We start from the raw sequence: 19,486 nt of genomic DNA on the forward strand, positions 1-19,486 counted from the left end.
CTCAATTTGTCGATGCCAGAAAGAATGCACTCAGACACAAAACAAGAAACCTTGACAAGACAGTTTTAGTTTTTCTTCTGCAGAAGAAAATAAATATGAGGTAGCAGGCATGTTCTAGCGCAGAACAAAGGAGGGTCAGCTCTTTCTTTTATCCTAAGGCAGGAGTGGGTAGCTGACCTCTTCCTCATTGCCTGGGTAGAAGGTTCACAATCTGTCTTGACTGGCTAGCTCAGGTCGCATGGGAGGAATCAGAAAAATTATTGAGGGAGAAAGGGAGCAGAGTGAAGGGGGAATGTGGGGAACTGAATGTCCTTGGCTCCTGATAAGTTACCCTTGGTTTATAGCTGTGTTCCCAGGGTCTGAACTGAGCAGGTACTGGTGTGTCCAGGAAGGGCTATTTGGGGTAGGCCAGAGCCTGAGATACAGACAATTCCATTTGACAGAAAAGACAGAGCTTATTTTTCCATTATCTAGATATAAATGATAACAGTATCTGTGTTGTGTACACTACCAGCCCATTAAGTCACTTATTAGCTGTACTGGCCATCAAATTGACTATGTCTGTAAGGCATTTCTTTTCTTTTCTTTTTTTTTTTTTGGTACCGGGGATCGAACTTGGGTCCTTGCGCTTGCAAGGCAGGTGGCAGAACCACTGAGCTAAATCCCTGGCTCTGTAAGGCATTTCTTCTGTTCAAGTAATTCTTAATTTACTCAGTAATGGTCCAATGTGAAGAGTAGATTTCCTGGCAATTTGGATATGCCAAAGAGAAGCCATAGAATGGTTTCTTGAAGTAAAAGGTGGAAGTTTTTGAGTTAAGGAAAAAAAATCACACAGTGAGGTTGTGATCTGTGGTTAAGAATGAATCTTCTATCTGTAAAATCGTGAGGGGGAAATCACACCAGTTGTGCTGATGGGCCTCAAACTGCAAGTTATAGCCTCAGTGCATGTTAAGTGGTCAGTTAAGACAAGGCATTATAGTATACAGTTCAGTAGTGTCTAAGGCTTTAGGAATCCATTGTGAGTCTTGGAACCTCTGTCAATGAGAAGGGGGCTACTGATATATTTATTATAAATCATTAAATCAAAGTTAGCATTTTTGTTCAAAAGATGAATATACGCAGTGATAGAAAAATCTTCACATCAGAAAATTTTTTAAAAATTCTGTTTCACATATTTGGAAACTGTAATTAAATGGTAGTGAAGATGTAATTTCAAAGCAATAAAGTTTATGAACTGCATTACTGAGCGTGAAATGAATCAGTATTTGCTGTGTACACCACAGGAACTTGCACAAAATCATGCTCACTAGGAAAAAAACAAAACTAGACCATTAAAAAAAGTAAGAAAGGGGGCAATGGAGTTACCTAGTAAGTTTAATAGCAGAATGGCACAGCATGTTTACACATAAGAAATTTATAGATAGACATCCAGCATCATCATAAGACAGGACTCTAGTTTAGTCAGGGGATAAATATTCAATCAGTGTAAATACTGATTAAGATATGGAGATTTAAGTTTTTCCTACATTCTCTAAAATAACTTCTGATATGCAGATAGAAATCTGGATTCACTAAAGGTCTGAGATTCTAAAGCTAATTCATTTCCTTCTGAGTTTTGATGGCATGCATACCTCTCCACACTGATTTTTAAAATACATAAATTTTGTCCTAATCTTATTAAACATTTTTTAGAGGTAAATTCCTTTGTGAATTATATCTGAATAAAAGACTAGAGCTTTCCTTAAATTTTAACACATAGGAACTTCTTTTTATAGTTGATTACTGACATTCTGTAAAAATTTTATTCACATTGAAGGTTTTCCCACAACTCCCAGAACTCCTTGGAAATTTTGATTTTAGTAATGTCTGAGATCTGAGCTAAATTTTCACTATAAGAATTGAACTAATTTTCCCCCTAGAAGCTTTCTAAAATAATGTAGCATAAATGTTGAACACTGATTAAAACTGTTTGTGTCCATCAATAGCATTCATAGGATTGTTCTGGCATGGTATCTCCAGTACTGAATAAAGCTGGTGTATATGCTAAAGGTTTTTCCACATTCATCGCATTTAAACTGTCTTCCCTAGAATGGAGTTTCTCATGATTAATAATATCAGAGAGTTGGCTAAAATTTTTGCTGCACTGAACACACTGGTAGGACTTCTCCCTTGTGTGGATTCTCTGGTGTTCAGTAAAACCTGTGTCCGTGCTGAAGGTTTTCCCACAAATATCACATTTATATGGCTTTTCACCAGTATGGATTCTTTGATGATTATTGAGATCAGAGCGCCGACTAAAGTTTTTGCCACACTGATCACATGAATAGGGTTTCTCCCCAGTGTGGATTCTCTGATGTAAGATAAGAGCTGAGCACTGACTAAAAGCCTTCCCACACTCACTACATTTATATGGCTTTTCTCCAGTGTGGATTCTCTGGTGTTTGGTAAGGTCTGAGTTCTGACTGAAACTTCTGTTGCACTGTGTGCATGGGTATGGTTTTTCTCCAGTGTGAATTCTCTGATGCAGAATAAGGTCAGAACTCTGACTGAAGGCTTTCTCACAACTATTACAATGATAGGGCTTTTCACCTGAGTGCACTCTCTGATGTTTAGTGAGGTCTGAGCTTTGACTGAAACTTTTATTGCACAGATCACACATATATGGTTTCTCTCCGGTGTGTGTTCTTTGATGCTTTACGAGATCTGAACGCCGACTAAAACTTTTAGCACAGTTGGTACATGGGTAAGGTTTTTCTCCAGTGTGGATTCGCTGGTGTAGAATAAGGTTGGAGCTCTGACTAAAGGTTTTTCCACACTCCTCGCACTCATACGGTTTTTCACCTGTATGAATTCTATGATGTTTCACAAGATCAGACCTTCGACTAAACATTTTATTGCACTGATTGCAAGGGTAAGGTTTCTCTCCAGTGTGAATTCGTTGGTGATTAATAAGATCTGACAGCCTACTGAAGGTTTTGCTACATTGATTACATGTATAGGGTTTCTCTCCAGTGTGAATTCTTTGATGCAGAATAAGGACAGAGCTCTGATTAAAAGCCTTTCCACATTCATTACATTTATAAGGTTTCTCTCCCGTGTGAATCCTTCGATGTTTAATAAGGTCTGAGTTCTGACTAAAACTTTTGCTGCACTGATTACATGGATATGGCTTCTCTCCAGTGTGGATTCTCTGATGTAAAATAAGATCCGAGCTCTGACTAAAGGCTTTCCCACACACATCACACTTATATGGTTTCTCCCCAGTGTGAATTCGTTGATGTTTTATAACATCAGAACTCTGACTAAAATGTTTGTTACACTGATTACATGTATAAGGCTTCTCTCCAGTGTGGATTCTCTGATGCTTAACCAGGTCTGAGCGCTGGCTAAAACTTTTACTACAATGACTGCATTGATAGGGCTTTTCTCCTGTATGGATCCTCTGGTGTATAATAAGATCTGAGCTCTGACTGAAGGCTTTCCCACATTCATCACACTTATAAGGTTTTTCACCAGTGTGGACTCTTTGATGTTTAATAAGGTCTGAGCTCCGACTAAAACTTTTAACACACCAATTACAGGGATAGGGTTTTTCCCCAGTATGAATTCTCTGATGCAGAACCAGGGCTGAGCTCATTCTAAAGGCCTTTCCACATTTATCACATTCATAGGGTTTCTCCTGGTGGGCTCTCTGGTGCTGAATAAGGCCTGTACTACAAACAAAGTTTTGGTCACATTCACTACAGTTATGTTGTCTTTTTTTAGAGAAGTTCTCATCCTTTTCATTTGATTTATCTCCAAATTTATAGAATTCTCTGCCTTCAGAATCCTGGAGAACATCCTCTCCAGAGCTGCCAAATTCTTCAGTCAATGATTCAATTTTTGCTGTAATTTCTTCTTCTGATGCTGGTTCTCCATCTGGAACAATAAACAAAATCCAAATGGAATGCATTTTTACACTATAAGAAAGTTTTAGGTGAGACAAATCAGAGTATTTACCTATAAATATCATGACGATATGGTAATGCTCCACACACTGAAAGTTACCTTCTGAGAGGATAATTGCAAAGAATCAACAAACAATAGATCACATTAATCATTAATAGAAGTGACTTGCTGCGCAAGCTCAAGGACCCAAGTTCGATCTCCGGTACCAAACAAACAAAAAAAGCACTCATTAATTAATAGAAGTGACTTGCAATATACATTCTATATGATTGTCACAGAAAATCTCAGAAGATACTATGATTAGGAAAGTGTGACTAAGTTAGAGCCAATACATAAGCAATTTATTAACATATATAGGGTAAGAAGTGTAAAAATAGCCTAGAAAAAGGAAAAGAAGTTGGTTAGGCCTTATTTCGCTTTGTCCAGCTATTTGGGCTAAAAATATTGATGAAAAAAAAAATCAAAGCGCAATCAAAACCCTTCCATTCAACTGCATCTTTTCTATCCATTTTTATAAACTCCCGACAGGAGTTTTGTCTGAAAAGTCTCCTTCCCTTCTAGGGTGCCAAAGTTTCTTCACTGCACAGTAGATCCAGTGCAGTGAAAAGAACTCTGTGACTTTTTACTGTCATCTTGAAAAGGGTCTGAAAGCGGAAGACTACAGGAGGGGCTGAGTAGTAAGACAGCTGTTCCCATTTTTCCTAAGCATCAGTCACCCTGCTCCCCATCTCCCCAGCAAGCCAGCTGAAGTTATAATAATTTACCTGGTTTCTGTCTCTAATGATCACAAATCTCCCTTTTTTTTTTTTTTGGGGTACTGGGGATCAAACTCGGGTCCTTGTGCTTGCGAGGCAGGTGGCGGAACCACTGAGCTAAATCCCCAGCCCCAAAATCTCCCTTCTTTTATGAGTCTCTGTAACTTGTCTACCTAGAATGATTTTTTTTTTTTGTGGTACTGGGGATTGAGGACCTTTGTGCTTATTTCTTGAGACAGGGTCTCCCTAAAGCACTGTGTTGCTCAGGCTGGGGGTGAACTTGCAACCCTCTTGCCTCAGCCTCTCTGAGTGCTGTGATTACACGTATGTGCCACCTTGCCCAGCCTAGTATGAATCTTAATCACTAGTTGTTACAATGGGATAAACTTGAGGCTAAACACTAAACTGATAAATAGGAAGTTAGAAACAAGAGAGTTGCTACAGTTCGGCATCATTTAAACCACTGTGTTTGAACATGCTCCTTAGATTTGGCCTATACCATCCCCCCATGCATACTCATTAATAAGCAATAAAGTGGAAAAACATTTATTGTTCAGTTGGCCGTATACGTAACTTGGTCAACATGTTTGGTACTGATTCTTCTTAACTTCCCTCAAATCCTTTTAGGGCCTATAAGGCTCTTATCCTTTCTCTTCCAGAAAGCCATGTCTCTGTTAGCATCCCATCTTTGTCACTAAAACGGCTAAAAATGAAAATATCTGGGATTTTATACTTCCTGAAAGATAACAAGTTAGCCTACAAGTCTCATGGCCTCTGCAAAGACATATGACTCCTGGATGAGCAACAAAAGATAGTTTATTATGGCAATAGGAGTCTTTGACTCAGCTCCCGAACTTCAATTCCCACATGTGATACATGTAGTAAGTTGTATTACAGGAGAACCCTGGGCCTACAAGAACCGTGACACCCAAATCTTTTATAAAAGGTGTTAAAGACAACTGTCCTCTACTTCAGAGAGAGACACTATCACTGTACTCAAAGGCTGCTTGTCATACATCATTCTGAAAAAATAATCCAAAATGACGGCAGTCAATGTCTCTGTTTGTAAGATACACAGAAACACAAGAGCTCGTGGAGAACTAACTCTTAGCCCTAACTTTAATAGAAACTGCTGGGGATTTAGTTCAGTGGTTCCACCACCTGCCTTGCAAGTGTAAGGTCCCGAGTTTGATCCCCGGTACCAAAAACAAACAAACAAACACCTAACTTTAATAGAAATGACAGAAACCAGAAGGCAATAGAATGTCACCTTTCAAGTGATGAAAGACAATTAGTGCCAACCTAGAATTTCATAATAAGATGCTTTAAAGAAAAGTTAAAGATATTTTCAGCTGAGTGTGGTGCTAAGGCATTTTGCCTAGTTATGCATGAAGCCCTGGGTTCTATCTCTAGCACAATAAAAAAAAAAAAAAAGAAAAAAGAAAAATTAGATAAAAGCAAAGAAAAACTTTTACCGACAGACTTGCACTAAAAGATCTAAGAATTCTTCAGCCTGGGATTTAGCTCACTGGTGCCACCGCCTGTCTCAAAAGTGCAAGGTCCTGAGTTCCATCCCCAGTACCAAAAAAGAAAAAGGAAAGAATTCTTCAAAAAAGAAAAAAATAATCCTAAATGTAAGCAAGGTAATGAAAGAATGAAGAGCAATGAAAAAGTAAAAGTAGAGGGTAAATCAAAATGTGTACTGACTGATTAAAGCATTACTTTAATAGCTTGTATATATATTGTATAATATTATATATTATATGAAATTAACATATATGGCAAAACCAGTACAAGATGATGGAAATAAACAGAACTAAAATCTACTGCTAATCTATTGTTTTTTGGGTTTTTTTGGTACTGGGGATCGAACTCGGGACCTTGTGCTTGCGAGGCAGGTGGCGGCACCACTGAGGCAAATCCCCACCCCATCTATTGCTAGTTTTAAAGTCTGCAAAGTTTTTTTACATTGTCCTAAAAGTAGTAAATTAAATAAACTGTAAAAAAAATAAACTGTAATAGGGCTGGGGATTTAGCTCAGTGGTTCCGGTGCCTGCCTTGAAAGCGGAGGATTTGATCCCCGGTACCAAAAAAACCACATAAACTGTAATAAATTCAGTACATGTTTTATAATTTCTAAAGCAGCCTTTACCAACCATAGTTTCACAAAAGAATAAAATAAGAAATTAATAAAAAATAAAAACAAACAGAAATAATGCTGGGTTATTACTCAGTGTTGAGCATGTGCTTACCATGCGCAGACCTGGGTTTAATCCCCAGCACAAAATAAATGAAAAAATTTTCAAAAATTGAATTGTCCTTCAAAAAACAAGCAAAAGTTATTTGAATGACTATTTTTATAATTCTTCTAAGGATGGAACAGTTAATTACACAGATTTATTTATTTATTTATTTTTTTGGTACTGGGGATCGAACTCGGGTTCCTGTGCTTCCACAGCAGGCGGCGAAACCACTGAGCTAAATCCCCAGCCCCATAGTAGATTTATTAACAGAGGCATTAATCCATAACATACAAGACAATAGATGCCTTAGAGCAGTGGGACTCACTTAATTCACTCACAGAACCACACCTGAGAAAGGTTGTGATAAGATAACCATTAAAATTACAATAAAAGAATGAACAGTGGGTTAGGTGGGTGCCTCATACCTGTAATCCCCCGACATTCTGGGAGGCAGAGGAATGAGGATGAAAAATTCCAGTCCAGCCTGGAGAATTTAGCAAGACTGTTTCAAAATAAAAAATTAAAAGTGCTGGGGGTGTAGCTCAGTGGGAAGGCTTGACCCTGGGTTCAATCCCCCTTACTGCAAACAAACAAAACCAAACAAACCCCAAACAACAACAATAAAAATCAGCATAGGGCCGGGGATTTAGCTCAGTGGTTTCACGGCCTGCTGCGCAAGCGCAAGGACCCGAGTTCAATCCCTGGTACCGGAAAAAAAAACCAAAACCACTATAAATCAACAAATAGGAAAAAAATTAGAAAAACAAGAAGCCTGATAATGTAAAATAAAGACACAAAGGGAGAAAATTAAAAGAAAATGAAGCAAGAAGCTGGTACATTTAAATTTAAACACAGCAATTATGTTATATATAAAGTGACTCCAATAAAAAGCAAAACAAAAACAAAACAACAAACTTTCAGCTAACATAGTTAATGGTTAAATATTACATGTTTTCCACAAGGGAACAAGGCAAAGACACTCTTAGCACTGCTATTCAACACTGTACCACTTGTTCTAATCCTAGCCAATGTAAGAAGAAATGAAAAATACTATATATGAAAGAAAAAGTTAAACTGTACACTGTACTTACTTAGAGGACACACACAACAAATTCCTAAGCTATCTCTAAAAAGCTATTAATACTTCCAATGAGTTTAATAAAGCAATATACAAAAGCTAATTTTATTTCTATATATAAGCAATGAACAATTAAAATAAAAAATTTAAAACGTTTTTTAAATTGCACCCTAAAATGAAATACTTACAAACTGAAAAAAATATGTACAAAATCAGTATAATGAGAATTACAAAAACTGCTGAGAGAAACTAAAGATCTAATAAATGGAAATATATACCACTATTTAGGGTTAGGAAGATGGTAATTTGTTTCAACCTGATTTATAGGTTCAACACAACCCCAATCAAAGCCCCAATTAGGGTTTTTGTAGATATTAACACATTGATTCTAAATTTAAGCAGAAAGGTGCAGAAAAATCTAAACAATTTTGAAAAAGAAAAACTAAATTCTTGATTTCAAACTTTACACAGTAATCAAGGCAGTGTGGCACTGGCATAAGGACAGACATGTCCATTCATACAACAGTGGCCAGAAATACATGTTTTGTACAAAAAACATGTACAAATGATCTTCAACAAAATGCTAAGAAAATTCAATGGCCTCTTCTCAAGAAAAAGTGTTAGAACTGTATATCATAATGATACAAATGAATTGTGACTTTTTTCTAGCATTACTCATAAAAATTAACTAGAACGTAAATCCAAATATAAAAACTAAACTATAAAACTAAAACTAAAAACTAAACTAAAACTAAAACTATAAAACATCTAGAAGAAAGTATAAATGGCCATCTGCATGACTTGGGAGAAGGCGGGGATTTTAGATATGACACCAAAAGCATTAATCAAAAAATTCATCAAAATTATAAACCTCTTCAGAAGGCATTACTAACACAAAACAAAAAACAAAAAAGTGAAGGCACAGACTACAAGAAAATATTCACAAAACACATATCCGACAATGAATTTGTTTCCAACATACGAAAAGAACTTTTACAACTTAAAAATAAGATCACAACTCAATAAAAGCAAAGGATTAGAATGGAGAGTTCACAAAAGAAATTATATGGATCATCAATAACCACGTAAGAAAATGTTCAACACTACTAGCTACCGGGGAAATGCAAATTAAACCATATAGAACTGCTGGCAAATATCATTAGAATGGCAAAATTAAAAAGAATGACAATACAACTAACAGTTAATGGTTAAATGTTGGCAAGGGTTGGAGCACCTGGAACTCTCATACATTGCTGATGGAAACACAAAATAGCATAGCTACTTTAGAAAAATATGGTAACTTTTCATGAAGATAGACATAATCTTGCCATACAATCCAGGAATTCTACTTCTCGGTATTTAACCAAGACAAATGAAAACATACTTTACATAATGGCTTCTATACAAATATTCAAAGCAGCTTTATTAATAAAACAGCCAAAAATGTAAACAACTCAAATGTCTAGCTGATGCATCATTAGGCAAATTGAGATATGTCCAAGCAATAAAATACTATTCAACAAAAGAAGAATTACAGACAAAGCAAAAATATGAATATCAAAACATTATGTTCAACTAAAGAAGGCTGGCATAAAAAAGCATGGTTCCATTTTCATGAAACTTTAGAGAAGAAATAAAGTCCATAGTGACAGAAAGCTTATTAGTGGTTACCTAGGGGTTGTAAGGGACAGGGATGGGGTACAAGATAATTTTTCTGAATGGAGGGGGTGAAAATATAATGGTTCTATGGATTGTGGCAGTAGTGGATATAATGTATAAATACGTCAAAACTCATCTGAACATAATTAAAAAGGGTACATTTTATTTGTGTAAACTATACCTCTTTAAAGCAGATTTAATAAAAAAAATCAGTAAGAATGCATTAAAACTTGAATGACACAAAAAATCTTGAGCTTATATTCATTCCATACTTCTATTGCTTCATTTTTGTTTCCCTTTTCAATAATGTTTTTGGAAAAAATTTACACTATATTTTCCATGTACATTTTTGATACATAGTTAAAATGTATATAGTTATATATATATATAGTTACATATATATATACACATACATATATGAATAGTGATAAAATACAACAAATTAAATTGAATTTTCCTTTAGCTTAGGAAAGAAAAAAAAAATTACCAGAAAATTCAAACACTTTGGGATTGTTCTGTGCCTGTTCCTATTTCCCCCAACTTTTTATTTCCTATCCATATAATTTCTTTGCTGAATTGTGTGTTTATCCTTTTTTGGCTTTTCTTCAGAACTTTACTAAATGTCTGATATTAAGAAAATACTTCTTGGTTTTGCATATTCAAATCAACATTAATTCTATTAGTGTGTGTGTGTGTGTGTGTGTGTGTGTGTGTGTGTGTGTGTTGCTAGGATTGAACCCAAGGCCTCCTGCATGCTCCTGCATGCTTGGGAAGAATTCTACCATTGAGATACATTCCCAGCCTGAGTCAATTCTCTTTTTAATCCATTGTAATTAGGCTTTTGTTTCAATAATTCCAATGAAATTTGGCTTATAAAATCATTAATATGCTCTACCTTGACAAACTCAATGGTCAATTCTCAAGCTTATTCCAGATTTATTTGAATAGCTATTATTCTTTTCTTGAAACACTTGTGTTCTTCTTCCTAATTTATCTTTCTCTTATTCTTCACATTCCAGGCAGAGTGATCTTTACATGTCAATATCTTGTATGAAGAGCTCCAATGGCTTCCCATTACACTGGGAATGAAATTCCAAATTCTTGTGACAGCTTATAAAGTTCTATATGATCTGGTCCCTTTCTCTCTGCCCTGATTTCATTTTACTACCCTTGTATTAATCTGTCTATCTCAGGCTCACTCTGTTTCTGCTACAGTTAGGGGCCCTGGAGGGTTTCAGGAGGGAATATAATTTAATTATTGGTCAACTTGCAAGAAAATGGTAGCTTAAGGAACTTTGTTTGGTTTTCTGTGTTGGGAGCACAACAACCTAAATAAAAAAACAGAGGACAAAAGTAGATATTAGAGAATAGAAGGGATGGACTGTCGTGGATATTTTTTTCACCCCTCCAGATCTATTTTCCATCTGCTCTGTGCCCATGGGGTTGATGCTGATGGCTGTGTAATCTGGGGTTCCATGACCTCTGGCTTATAATTAGATCTGCACAATAAGGGAAGAAAATAGTGTGATCATCTGTCCTGGCCTGCCTAAAACTGAAGGGGTTATTGGGAAGTGGGACTGTAAGTGCTAAATACCAAGCAAACAGATGAGCAGGTCACCCTTCATCTTTGCTCCTTTCTTGCTAGCCCAGAAATTAGGAGTAGAGTCATTCCTCAATATCTGCAGGGGATTAGTTTCAGGAACCCTCATAGAAACAAAACTTGGCATATGTTGAAATCCCGTACATATAGCGGCACAAAGTAAAACCTCAATAACCAATATTATATGGCTAGTAATAGCTCATAAGATATGATTTTATTAATTAAATGACTGGAAGGATACATTAATATTACCAGTAATTATTTCTAGGTGGTAGAGTTAGAGGTTAAATTTTGTGTTTTCAATATTATACAAATGGACCACAGCATAATTGTATTACTCTATAATAAAAATGTTATTTCATACACATTCTAGGAGACCTAAACACATGGAATAAGTATATCAATTTATGTTAAATTGCAAGGATGAGCTGCAAATCTACACTGATTCTCAGGAAGAAGGAGAGCTAGATGACTTGGAATAGATTTTTTTTTTTTTGAGGCAGTCTCACTATGTAGCCCAGGCTGCCCTTGAACTCATGGCGATCCTCCTGCCTCAGCCTCCTGAGTGCTGGGATCACAGGCATGTACCACCATGCCTGGCTAGAATAGATCTTAACAAAGGGCGAATTATAATACAGGAAACAAACTAAATAATGATAATATAATAAAGCTGCTCTAAGACTAAAAAGCTGTAGATCTATATTGAAAGAAACAGGCAATGGTAAGAGAATTTCTTTTTTTTTTTTTTGGTACCGGGGATTGAACTCGGGTCCTTGCGCTTGCATAGCAGGGATAAGAGAATTTCATAGGCAAGACGACAGAAATGGCAGGACCACAACCAAAAAGAAGTAGCATATGATGTGGAAATGAAACCCTGTGAAACATCTGAACAAAATAAGGATCAAAATCATTTTACTACTATAATAGTGGCTAAAGAGTTTGCTAGAAGGCAAGATTGGTAGCGCACATCTGTAATCCTAGCTACCCAGGAGGCTGGGTTAGGAAGATCAGTTTGAGGACAGCCTGAATAACTTAGAAGATCCTACTGCAAAATAAAATGGATAGGGGATGTAACTCAGTTGGAGAGTGACTGTCTAGCACGCGTGAAGCCCTGGTTCAATCCCCAGTATCACAATAAATAAATAAATAAGTTTACTATGAGCCAGATCTATACTCATAACTTTATACAGAGTGCCTCATTTAGTCTCTCTCTTTTTTTTTTTTTGGTACTGGGGATCAAACTTGGGTCCCTGCACTTCCACAGTAGGCGGCAAAACCACTGAGCTAAATCCCCAGCACTCATTTAGTATTTTTTATAGTAATAACAAGCCCCAATGAACTGTATCTCCTAGTATCAATCTCCTTGTGCAGTTAGTTTCCTTTCACAGGAACTCTGAAACTTGCCACATGACTTGCACTGGTCAATGAGACATACACAGATGTAACACAAACCCAGGTATGCAAAGTGCTCATGTATCAAAGGGCTTGTCCTCTCTGATTTTGGATATTAGCTGTCTCGTGAAAAAGTCTGGGCTAGCCCATTGATGATGACTCAAGCCACAGCAAGCATCAATGGTCACACATGTGATTGAGATTTAGACCCCAGTCCAAGTAAAGCCACTGGATGACTGCCTAAGTGAATACAGACAACACCCGGAGAAAAATGCTGCCCATCTGAACCCTGCTCCAGTTGATGACCTACAAACCCATAAGAAATAACACAGATGAAAACTGTCTGATGTTTTAGGTCATTAAGTTTGAAGCTTTTTTATTTTGGAGTAACAGACATTATTCTCAAAATAACCTTCAAGGTCTGAATTATGATACACTTATAAAGTGAAAGAACAGAACTGTAAATTACTGAAGGTAGTAGACGATAAAGCTAGAATTGGAATCCAGGTCATTAGATTCCAAAACTTTTAACAATGCCCCTGCAGATGAGAAAGAGGGCTTAAAAAGATTATGAAGCGACATACCAAACACTCACAGATTGGTAATATTAGGGTCATTATAAAAGGAAAAATGGATGACTCTTGGGCCTTTAAAAAAGAGGGACCTGAATAAGAATTTGATTGCTAGAATTAGAAATAAAACCACACGACTATGCTTGAAGCACTAAAGAGATGGCACTGTCTAAAGGAGTGTGGGTGTAGGCAAGAAGGAATATTGATATCATGTGCAGACACTGGCATGGGGTCTACTCACCTGACAGAAAGTGATGTTCTTGAGATTCAGAATTGAATTGGTTCTCCATAGGTTGCAACTGGACACCTCAGGGAGCAACTGAAGAATTACCATTTCCTTTCTGGGATTTTCTTGTCTACACAAGGGTCTGAGGCCTGGAAGCAACTGGGCACCAATGGACTCAGAAGAGAATCAATCTGCAGACTAGAAATATACCTTCTGAGACTAGGACAACAGAAACAGCCTTTAAATACAAAAGAAGTGAAGGAGAAAACGAAACCTTATTTAATTTCCAAGTAATTTTATCTTAGGCTTTTTCAGCTTCCTCCCCCATCGTCCAGGAATGTGGCATTACTTCTCTTGGACACACATTCCCCATTCCCAGTTGAGAGATACTCAAGCAAAAGTGGGAGTTAATGTTACCAAAACAGGGTATAACTGGGAAGATAACAGAGAGATTTTTATAATTTATCTTAATGGTTAAGATGTTATCCCCTGCTTTTTCAAAACTGCCTCTACTGAACGTTCATACTAATGTCTTTCCTTCCTTAGCTTCTTCTAACACTCACAAATTCAGAGAGCTCTTTCCCGATTCGGTCAGCCGATTCGCGCGGATTCATCCGCGTTTCAAGATTACACCAGCTCCCCCAAATTTCTGGCGTTCATTCAGTTGAACCCAAGGCCCAGCGAGGGCTGACCGGGTACCAAAAGAACATTAGGCCAAGAACCGACTAGGTCTCCATGCCAGGGAGCGGTCCTGGACTCAACAAACCGCCTGTTAGGAGGCACCGCCCGGAATACTTGGGCTTTCGGTGAAGTACTCTCCTGCGTACCTCGAAGTGCCCCGCCGGTCGCTGTCAAGCCCCCCTCTGGATGAGCCAGCCATCAACCCGTCCGCTCTAGGAACCTGGGAGGATAGCTCAACTCTATGGCGCAGGGCCGCGCACGCGCGGAGCGGTGGGGTGGGGGTGGGGTGAGGGTGTGCCTAGAATTAACCCGTGAACACTCGCAGGGCAGTTACCACCCAGCAGAGCCCTAGCTAGGGACCCGCTTGGCCAGCGACACATTCCTTGGTGCCTTGTCTGCCGGTTCTTGAGGTGAATGTCGGACTCCATTATCTTTCGGGAAAGCTTCCTGGGGCTGGGTAGGTTTTCTGATTAGACGATGAGTCAATCTCTCCCTCTCCTTCCATTCCTTCACTCCCCCCTCCCCCATCCCATAATCAGATTCTCATTTGAGCTTTCGTTTTAATTTTCTTCCTGTCCTTTTTTTTTTTTTAGCCCCAGAACAGTGGCTTGCTTCAGTCACTTAGAGGCCTTGTACCCCAAACCCCAGAGTTTGTGACTCAGTAGGTCAGGGATGGCCTCCCAGGTGGCCTGATACTGCTTGTTCTGAGACCACACTTGAAGAACCGCTGCCCTAGAAATAAGTGATGCTGAGTAATTTATCCCTGAATTGCTGGGAAGCTGGAGCAATTTGCGATTGAGAAAGGGCAGGAGATCTGTTTCTAAAAGTTTGCTTGCCAGTACAATCCTCATTGTGGCTAAAAGATTGAGATGGGAAGAAGGACCCGAAATGGATCAGGGTAGTAAAGGATGTTTCTGCGTCCATGGAAATATCTTGGAAAATGAGGAGAACTTGGGAGAAGCATTGAGACCAGTAAGACATGACACTTGGTTCGAGGTGTGGGGGGAAAAGGTGGGCAAGGAGTGAGAAAATGGTGGGTGGCCCGGGTGATGGCTGAGATAGAGGAAAAGAGGGCTTCTTGTCTCTTTAAGGTTTTATGACTGAGACTCTTAAGATACTTGTAAGAGGAAAGAGAGGTAGAAACTTCAGTCCTCCAAGTAGGGAGTATAGATACTTTAAAAAATAGTTTATTTAAGTATAACTGACAGTATAAACAGTAAGTATTTAATCTATAATTTAATATTTGTCATATGTATGCAGCTGTGAAACCATCACCACAATCAAAATAATGAACACGTCTATCAACCCCCAAAGTTCCTTTCTGCCCCTTGGAATTCCTCCTCCCTTCCACCACTGCTGATGTGCCATTAGTATAAATTAGTTTCATTTTCTAGAGATTCATTTAAGTGGACTCATACAGAATGCACCCCTTTTTGTTTTTGCTAGATGTCTTTCTCTGAGGATTGTCCTATTGCTGTGTCAATAGTTCATTCTTTTCTTGTTTGTGTATGTATCCATTTTGTGTATGATATTCCATTGTGTGTATGTATCACCATTTGTTTATCCACTCATCAGTTGATGGACACCTGAGTAATTACTAGTTTTTTACCATTACAAATAAAGCTGCTATGACATTCATGTTTAAGTTTTTTTTTTTTGATACCCGGGATCAAACTCGGGACCTTCCATTGGCGAGGCAGGCGGCGGAACCACTGAGCTAAATCCCTGGCCCATGTTTAAGTTTTTATATGGACATAAGCCTTTCCCCCTTCTTGGTGGACATGTGTCTGATGTTTAATACATAGCCACAGTTTTAGAGTGGCTGTGCCATTTTGCATTCTCATCAGCAGCATATGACAGTCCCAGTTCCTCTTTATTCTTACCATTCTGCGTCTCACTGTGGTTTTAATTTGCATTTCCCCGATCACTAATGTTATTTAACATTGTTTCATCTGTATATCTTCCTTGGTGAATTGTCTACAAATCTTTCGCCCATTCTGCACCAAGTCATATATATATATATATATATATATATATATATTTGCAACCATATATATATTATATATATATTTGCAACCATGGTTGCAAATATGTTATAGCTTTGCTTTTCTTTCTCTAAACTTTTTTTGGAGCACAGAAGCTTTAAATTTTGATGAAATATAGTTATCATTTGGTTCTTCTATGGATGATATTTTTTCTTGTCATATATGAGAAATCTTTGCCCTAATCTAAGTAACCAAGATTTTCTTCTATTTTTTTTCTTCTGGTCTGTAGTCTCTCTTGAGTTAATTTTTAAAAGCATATTCTAAGGTTTGCAGCAAAGTTTTTTTTTTTAATGTATGTTAATATTCAATTGCTCAGCACCATTACTTTTCTGAATATCCTTTGAACCTTGGCCAAAAATCAGTTATCCATATATGTATATGCCTATTTCTGGCCTCACTACTTTTTCTCTTCATTCTGTCTGTCTGTTTTGAGGCTGAATCCACACTTGTTTTGTAGTGCTGGGGATCAAACCCGGATCCTTCCACATGCTAGGCAAGTGCAAGTGAAAGTTCAAGTGCACTGAGCTACACCCTCAGTCCCACGAAACACTTTTGATTGATTACAGTAGCTTTATAATAAGGCTAGAAACCAGGTAGTGTGAACGCCAATCAACACTGGAGTTTTTTACTTTGGCTATTCTAACTCCAATGCATTTTCATATGAATTTTCAAATCAGCTTGCCAGTTTCTACAGAAAAGCTTGCCGGGATTTTGATTGGGATTGAATTGGATCTATAGGTCAACTTGGGAAGGAACAATGTAAAGCAACATGGAACTTTCTGATCCATGAAGATAGTATAACTCTCCATTTATTTAGATCTTCCTTGATTTCTCTCATTTGATAGCCCTTTTCAATATTTTGCAGATCTTTTATAACTTTTGACAGGTTTAGTCCTTTTTTTGGTACCGGGGATCGAACTCAGGACCTTGCACTTGCAAGGCAGGTGCTGGCTCTACTAAGCTAAATCCCTGGCCCAGTTTTATTCCTTAGTATTTCAATGTTTGATTCTATTATTAATGGTTTTTCTCCTTATTTTAATTCCTAGTTGTTTGGTGTTGATATGTAGACATACAATTAATTTTATTGATTTTGTTTATATACTGCAGCCTTCCTAAACTCACTGTTTTGTTCATGTAGCTTTTTTGATAGATTATGTGGACCTTCTACATATGTAATCACATTTCCCACATATGATGAGTTTTACTTCTTCCTTTCTGATATGAATGCCTTTTTACTGTCTCATTGCCCTGGCTGGAACTCCAGTACAATGTTCAGTAGAAATCATGAAAGCAGAAATCCTTGTCTTTTTTCTGATCTTAAGGGTAAAGCAATCTTTCATTATTGTTATGGTTTGGATATGAAATATCTGCCAAAGGTCATGTCCTGAGGGCTTGGTTTTTCAGCCGGGCCCAGTTGAAGGCAGGGGTCATAAAGGCATGACCAGGGGACTATGTCTTGTTCCTGGACACTGCCTTTCTGGTTCTTTCTCTCTTTGCTGTCCAGCTGCCACGAGATAAGCAGCTTTCCTCCCTACTTGCCCTTCCGCCATGATGTTCTGCCTCACTACAGCCAGAAACAATGTAGCCAAATGACCATGAATTGAAACCTCTGAAACTGTGAGCCAAAATAAATTATCCCTTCTTTGTTTTTCAGGTATTTTGTCACAGGGAAAGCTAACACAATCATTAAATATGATCTTAGGTATATTTCTTTGGTATATGCCATTTATTATATTGTGCAGAGTATTTTTCTTTTCTTTTGGTACTGGAGATCGAACTTAGGACCTTGTGCTTTAGCAAGGCAGGTTTGGTGCCACTGAGCTAAATCCCTGGCCCTGCAAAGTATTTTTCTACTTTGTTAAAAGTTTATATCGGGAGTATATGATAGATTCTATTGGGGGCTGATCAGACCCCCAGTTGCCTGGACGAGGGTATGACGAAGGATAAGAGACAGAAACAATAATTTAGGATGCAAGGTCCAGAGGGAGAGATGCCTCTAGTGGACATTCTCAACAATGTCTCCAGTGAGCCCACTTGTTTTAGCCAGCAAGCACAGGGGAAGAGGGTCATGTGTCATTTACGGAATAGTGACTGCTAGTAGATGTCAGTACATGTTTAACTAATGAGTAATGGGGAACAAGATTAATGGGGAACAGGTCCTTCCTTCTACTCGGATGCCTACATTCTATGCATTGTCCTCAGTAAAAGTTACCTTGGAGTGCTGTGCTTATGAGTTTTCCCATACACAGTCAGAAAGCTTGCATTTTTTTTGTTTTTACTTTTCTGTTCCTGAAGCAAATTATATTGGCCCTACTCTATGGGATGTGTTATGACTTGTGTTTAGATGTCCCTCAAAGCCTCATGTGAATGAGGTGGGTTTATTTTAGAGCGCATGATTGATTTCATGGTGGGGCTAGGCCTGAGAGCACTAGGATTAAGGGCATGAGTGCTACCTGCCCTAAGTAGTGTGAATAAGATAACAGGGGCAGAAAATGCTCTTTTTTTTTTTTTGGTACCGGGGATCAAACTCTGGTCCTCAGCTTGCAAGGCAGACGCCAGAACCACTGAGCTAAATCCCCGGCCCAAAAACATGCTCCTAAACTCTCTTGTTGCTTTTGCTGTCTTCCACTGCCATGAACTGTTGCCCCTTTACCATGTGCCTCTCCCTCTACATCTTACCTTGTTAAGATGGTAATTTACTATTATGGAAAGATCTGGTCCCAGTGGATGAAAAGTGGCCACAGGTGTGCTGAGACTGAATCGAGACAGATCCAGGACTGCACAGAATGAAATTTATTGGTGAACTTCCATATAAAACCATGGCTTGAGTGGCAGCAAGACAGGCGAATATCTGTGATTTGGATCTGAAGGAGGGGGCTTATATAATAGGACAAAAGTGACTTTGTTCAAGTCCAGAATATACCTAGTTTATCTCAAACTCCAACTCCAAGACATCAGGCACATTTCTGGTGCTGATGGCACCATGGTCTGGTCATAAAGCTCCACATACCATTCTGATGGTTTCGTTTATAGTTTACTGGGAAATTATGCAGGGAAAATAGATCAGGGTTACCCAGCGGCAACTGTGGCAGCTGGGACCCAAGGTGGCTGTAATCAGGTTATGTTAATCACCTTTCCCATCAATGGGACACAATACCTGATACCCTCAACTTAAATGGAGGAGAGGTTTAATTTGGCTCATGGTTTCAGGGAATTCTGTACAGGGTTGGCTGGCTCAAGGCAGAAATACCATGGGGGAGGGGTGTAGTGAAGCAGAGATGTTCAGT

The 19,486-nt window shown here is 38.2% G+C and overlaps 2 protein-coding genes across 7 annotated transcripts in view; one reads left to right on the forward strand and one right to left on the reverse strand.

The window, feature by feature from the left end:
- Nucleotides 1–1,356: 1,356 nt before the first annotated feature.
- LOC147830120 (uncharacterized) lies at nucleotides 1,357–14,414 on the reverse strand. 5 transcript variants are annotated; one of them, XM_021236674.2, is made up of 3 exons: nucleotides 14,301–14,414; nucleotides 13,489–13,671; nucleotides 1,357–3,918 (listed from the first exon to the last, which is right to left on the reverse strand). In XM_021236674.2, exons 2-3 carry the CDS (start codon nucleotides 13,535–13,537, stop codon nucleotides 1,979–1,981), a joined length of 1,989 nt encoding a protein of 662 aa, XP_021092333.1. In that variant the 5' UTR covers nucleotides 13,538–13,671; nucleotides 14,301–14,414; the 3' UTR covers nucleotides 1,357–1,978. The 5 variants fall into 5 exon arrangements, with proteins under 5 accessions (XP_021092333.1, XP_021092332.1, XP_021092334.1 ...); XM_021236673.2 differs by having other exon boundaries at nucleotides 13,489–13,711; nucleotides 14,301–14,409; XM_021236675.2 differs by having other exon boundaries at nucleotides 13,489–13,692; nucleotides 14,301–14,392.
- A 48-nt stretch (nucleotides 14,415–14,462) lies between these two features.
- The window catches only part of Zscan30 (zinc finger and SCAN domain containing 30), a 29,940-nt gene continuing 24,916 nt past the window's right edge, over nucleotides 14,463–19,486 (forward strand). The window contains exon 1 of one of the 2 annotated variants that reach the window (XM_013075997.3): nucleotides 14,463–14,564. The gene's annotated coding sequence lies outside the window, so the exon portion shown is untranslated. Of the gene's footprint in view, nucleotides 14,612–19,486 lie in introns of both variants that reach the window. The other variant, XM_087193362.1, reaches the window with a different exon arrangement.

Source organism: Heterocephalus glaber, unplaced genomic scaffold (genome assembly GCF_053883595.1).
Source record: "Heterocephalus glaber isolate CG9 unplaced genomic scaffold, H.glaber_assembly_v1.0 deba00000331, whole genome shotgun sequence".
Lineage (NCBI taxonomy): Eukaryota > Metazoa > Chordata > Mammalia > Rodentia > Bathyergidae > Heterocephalus > Heterocephalus glaber.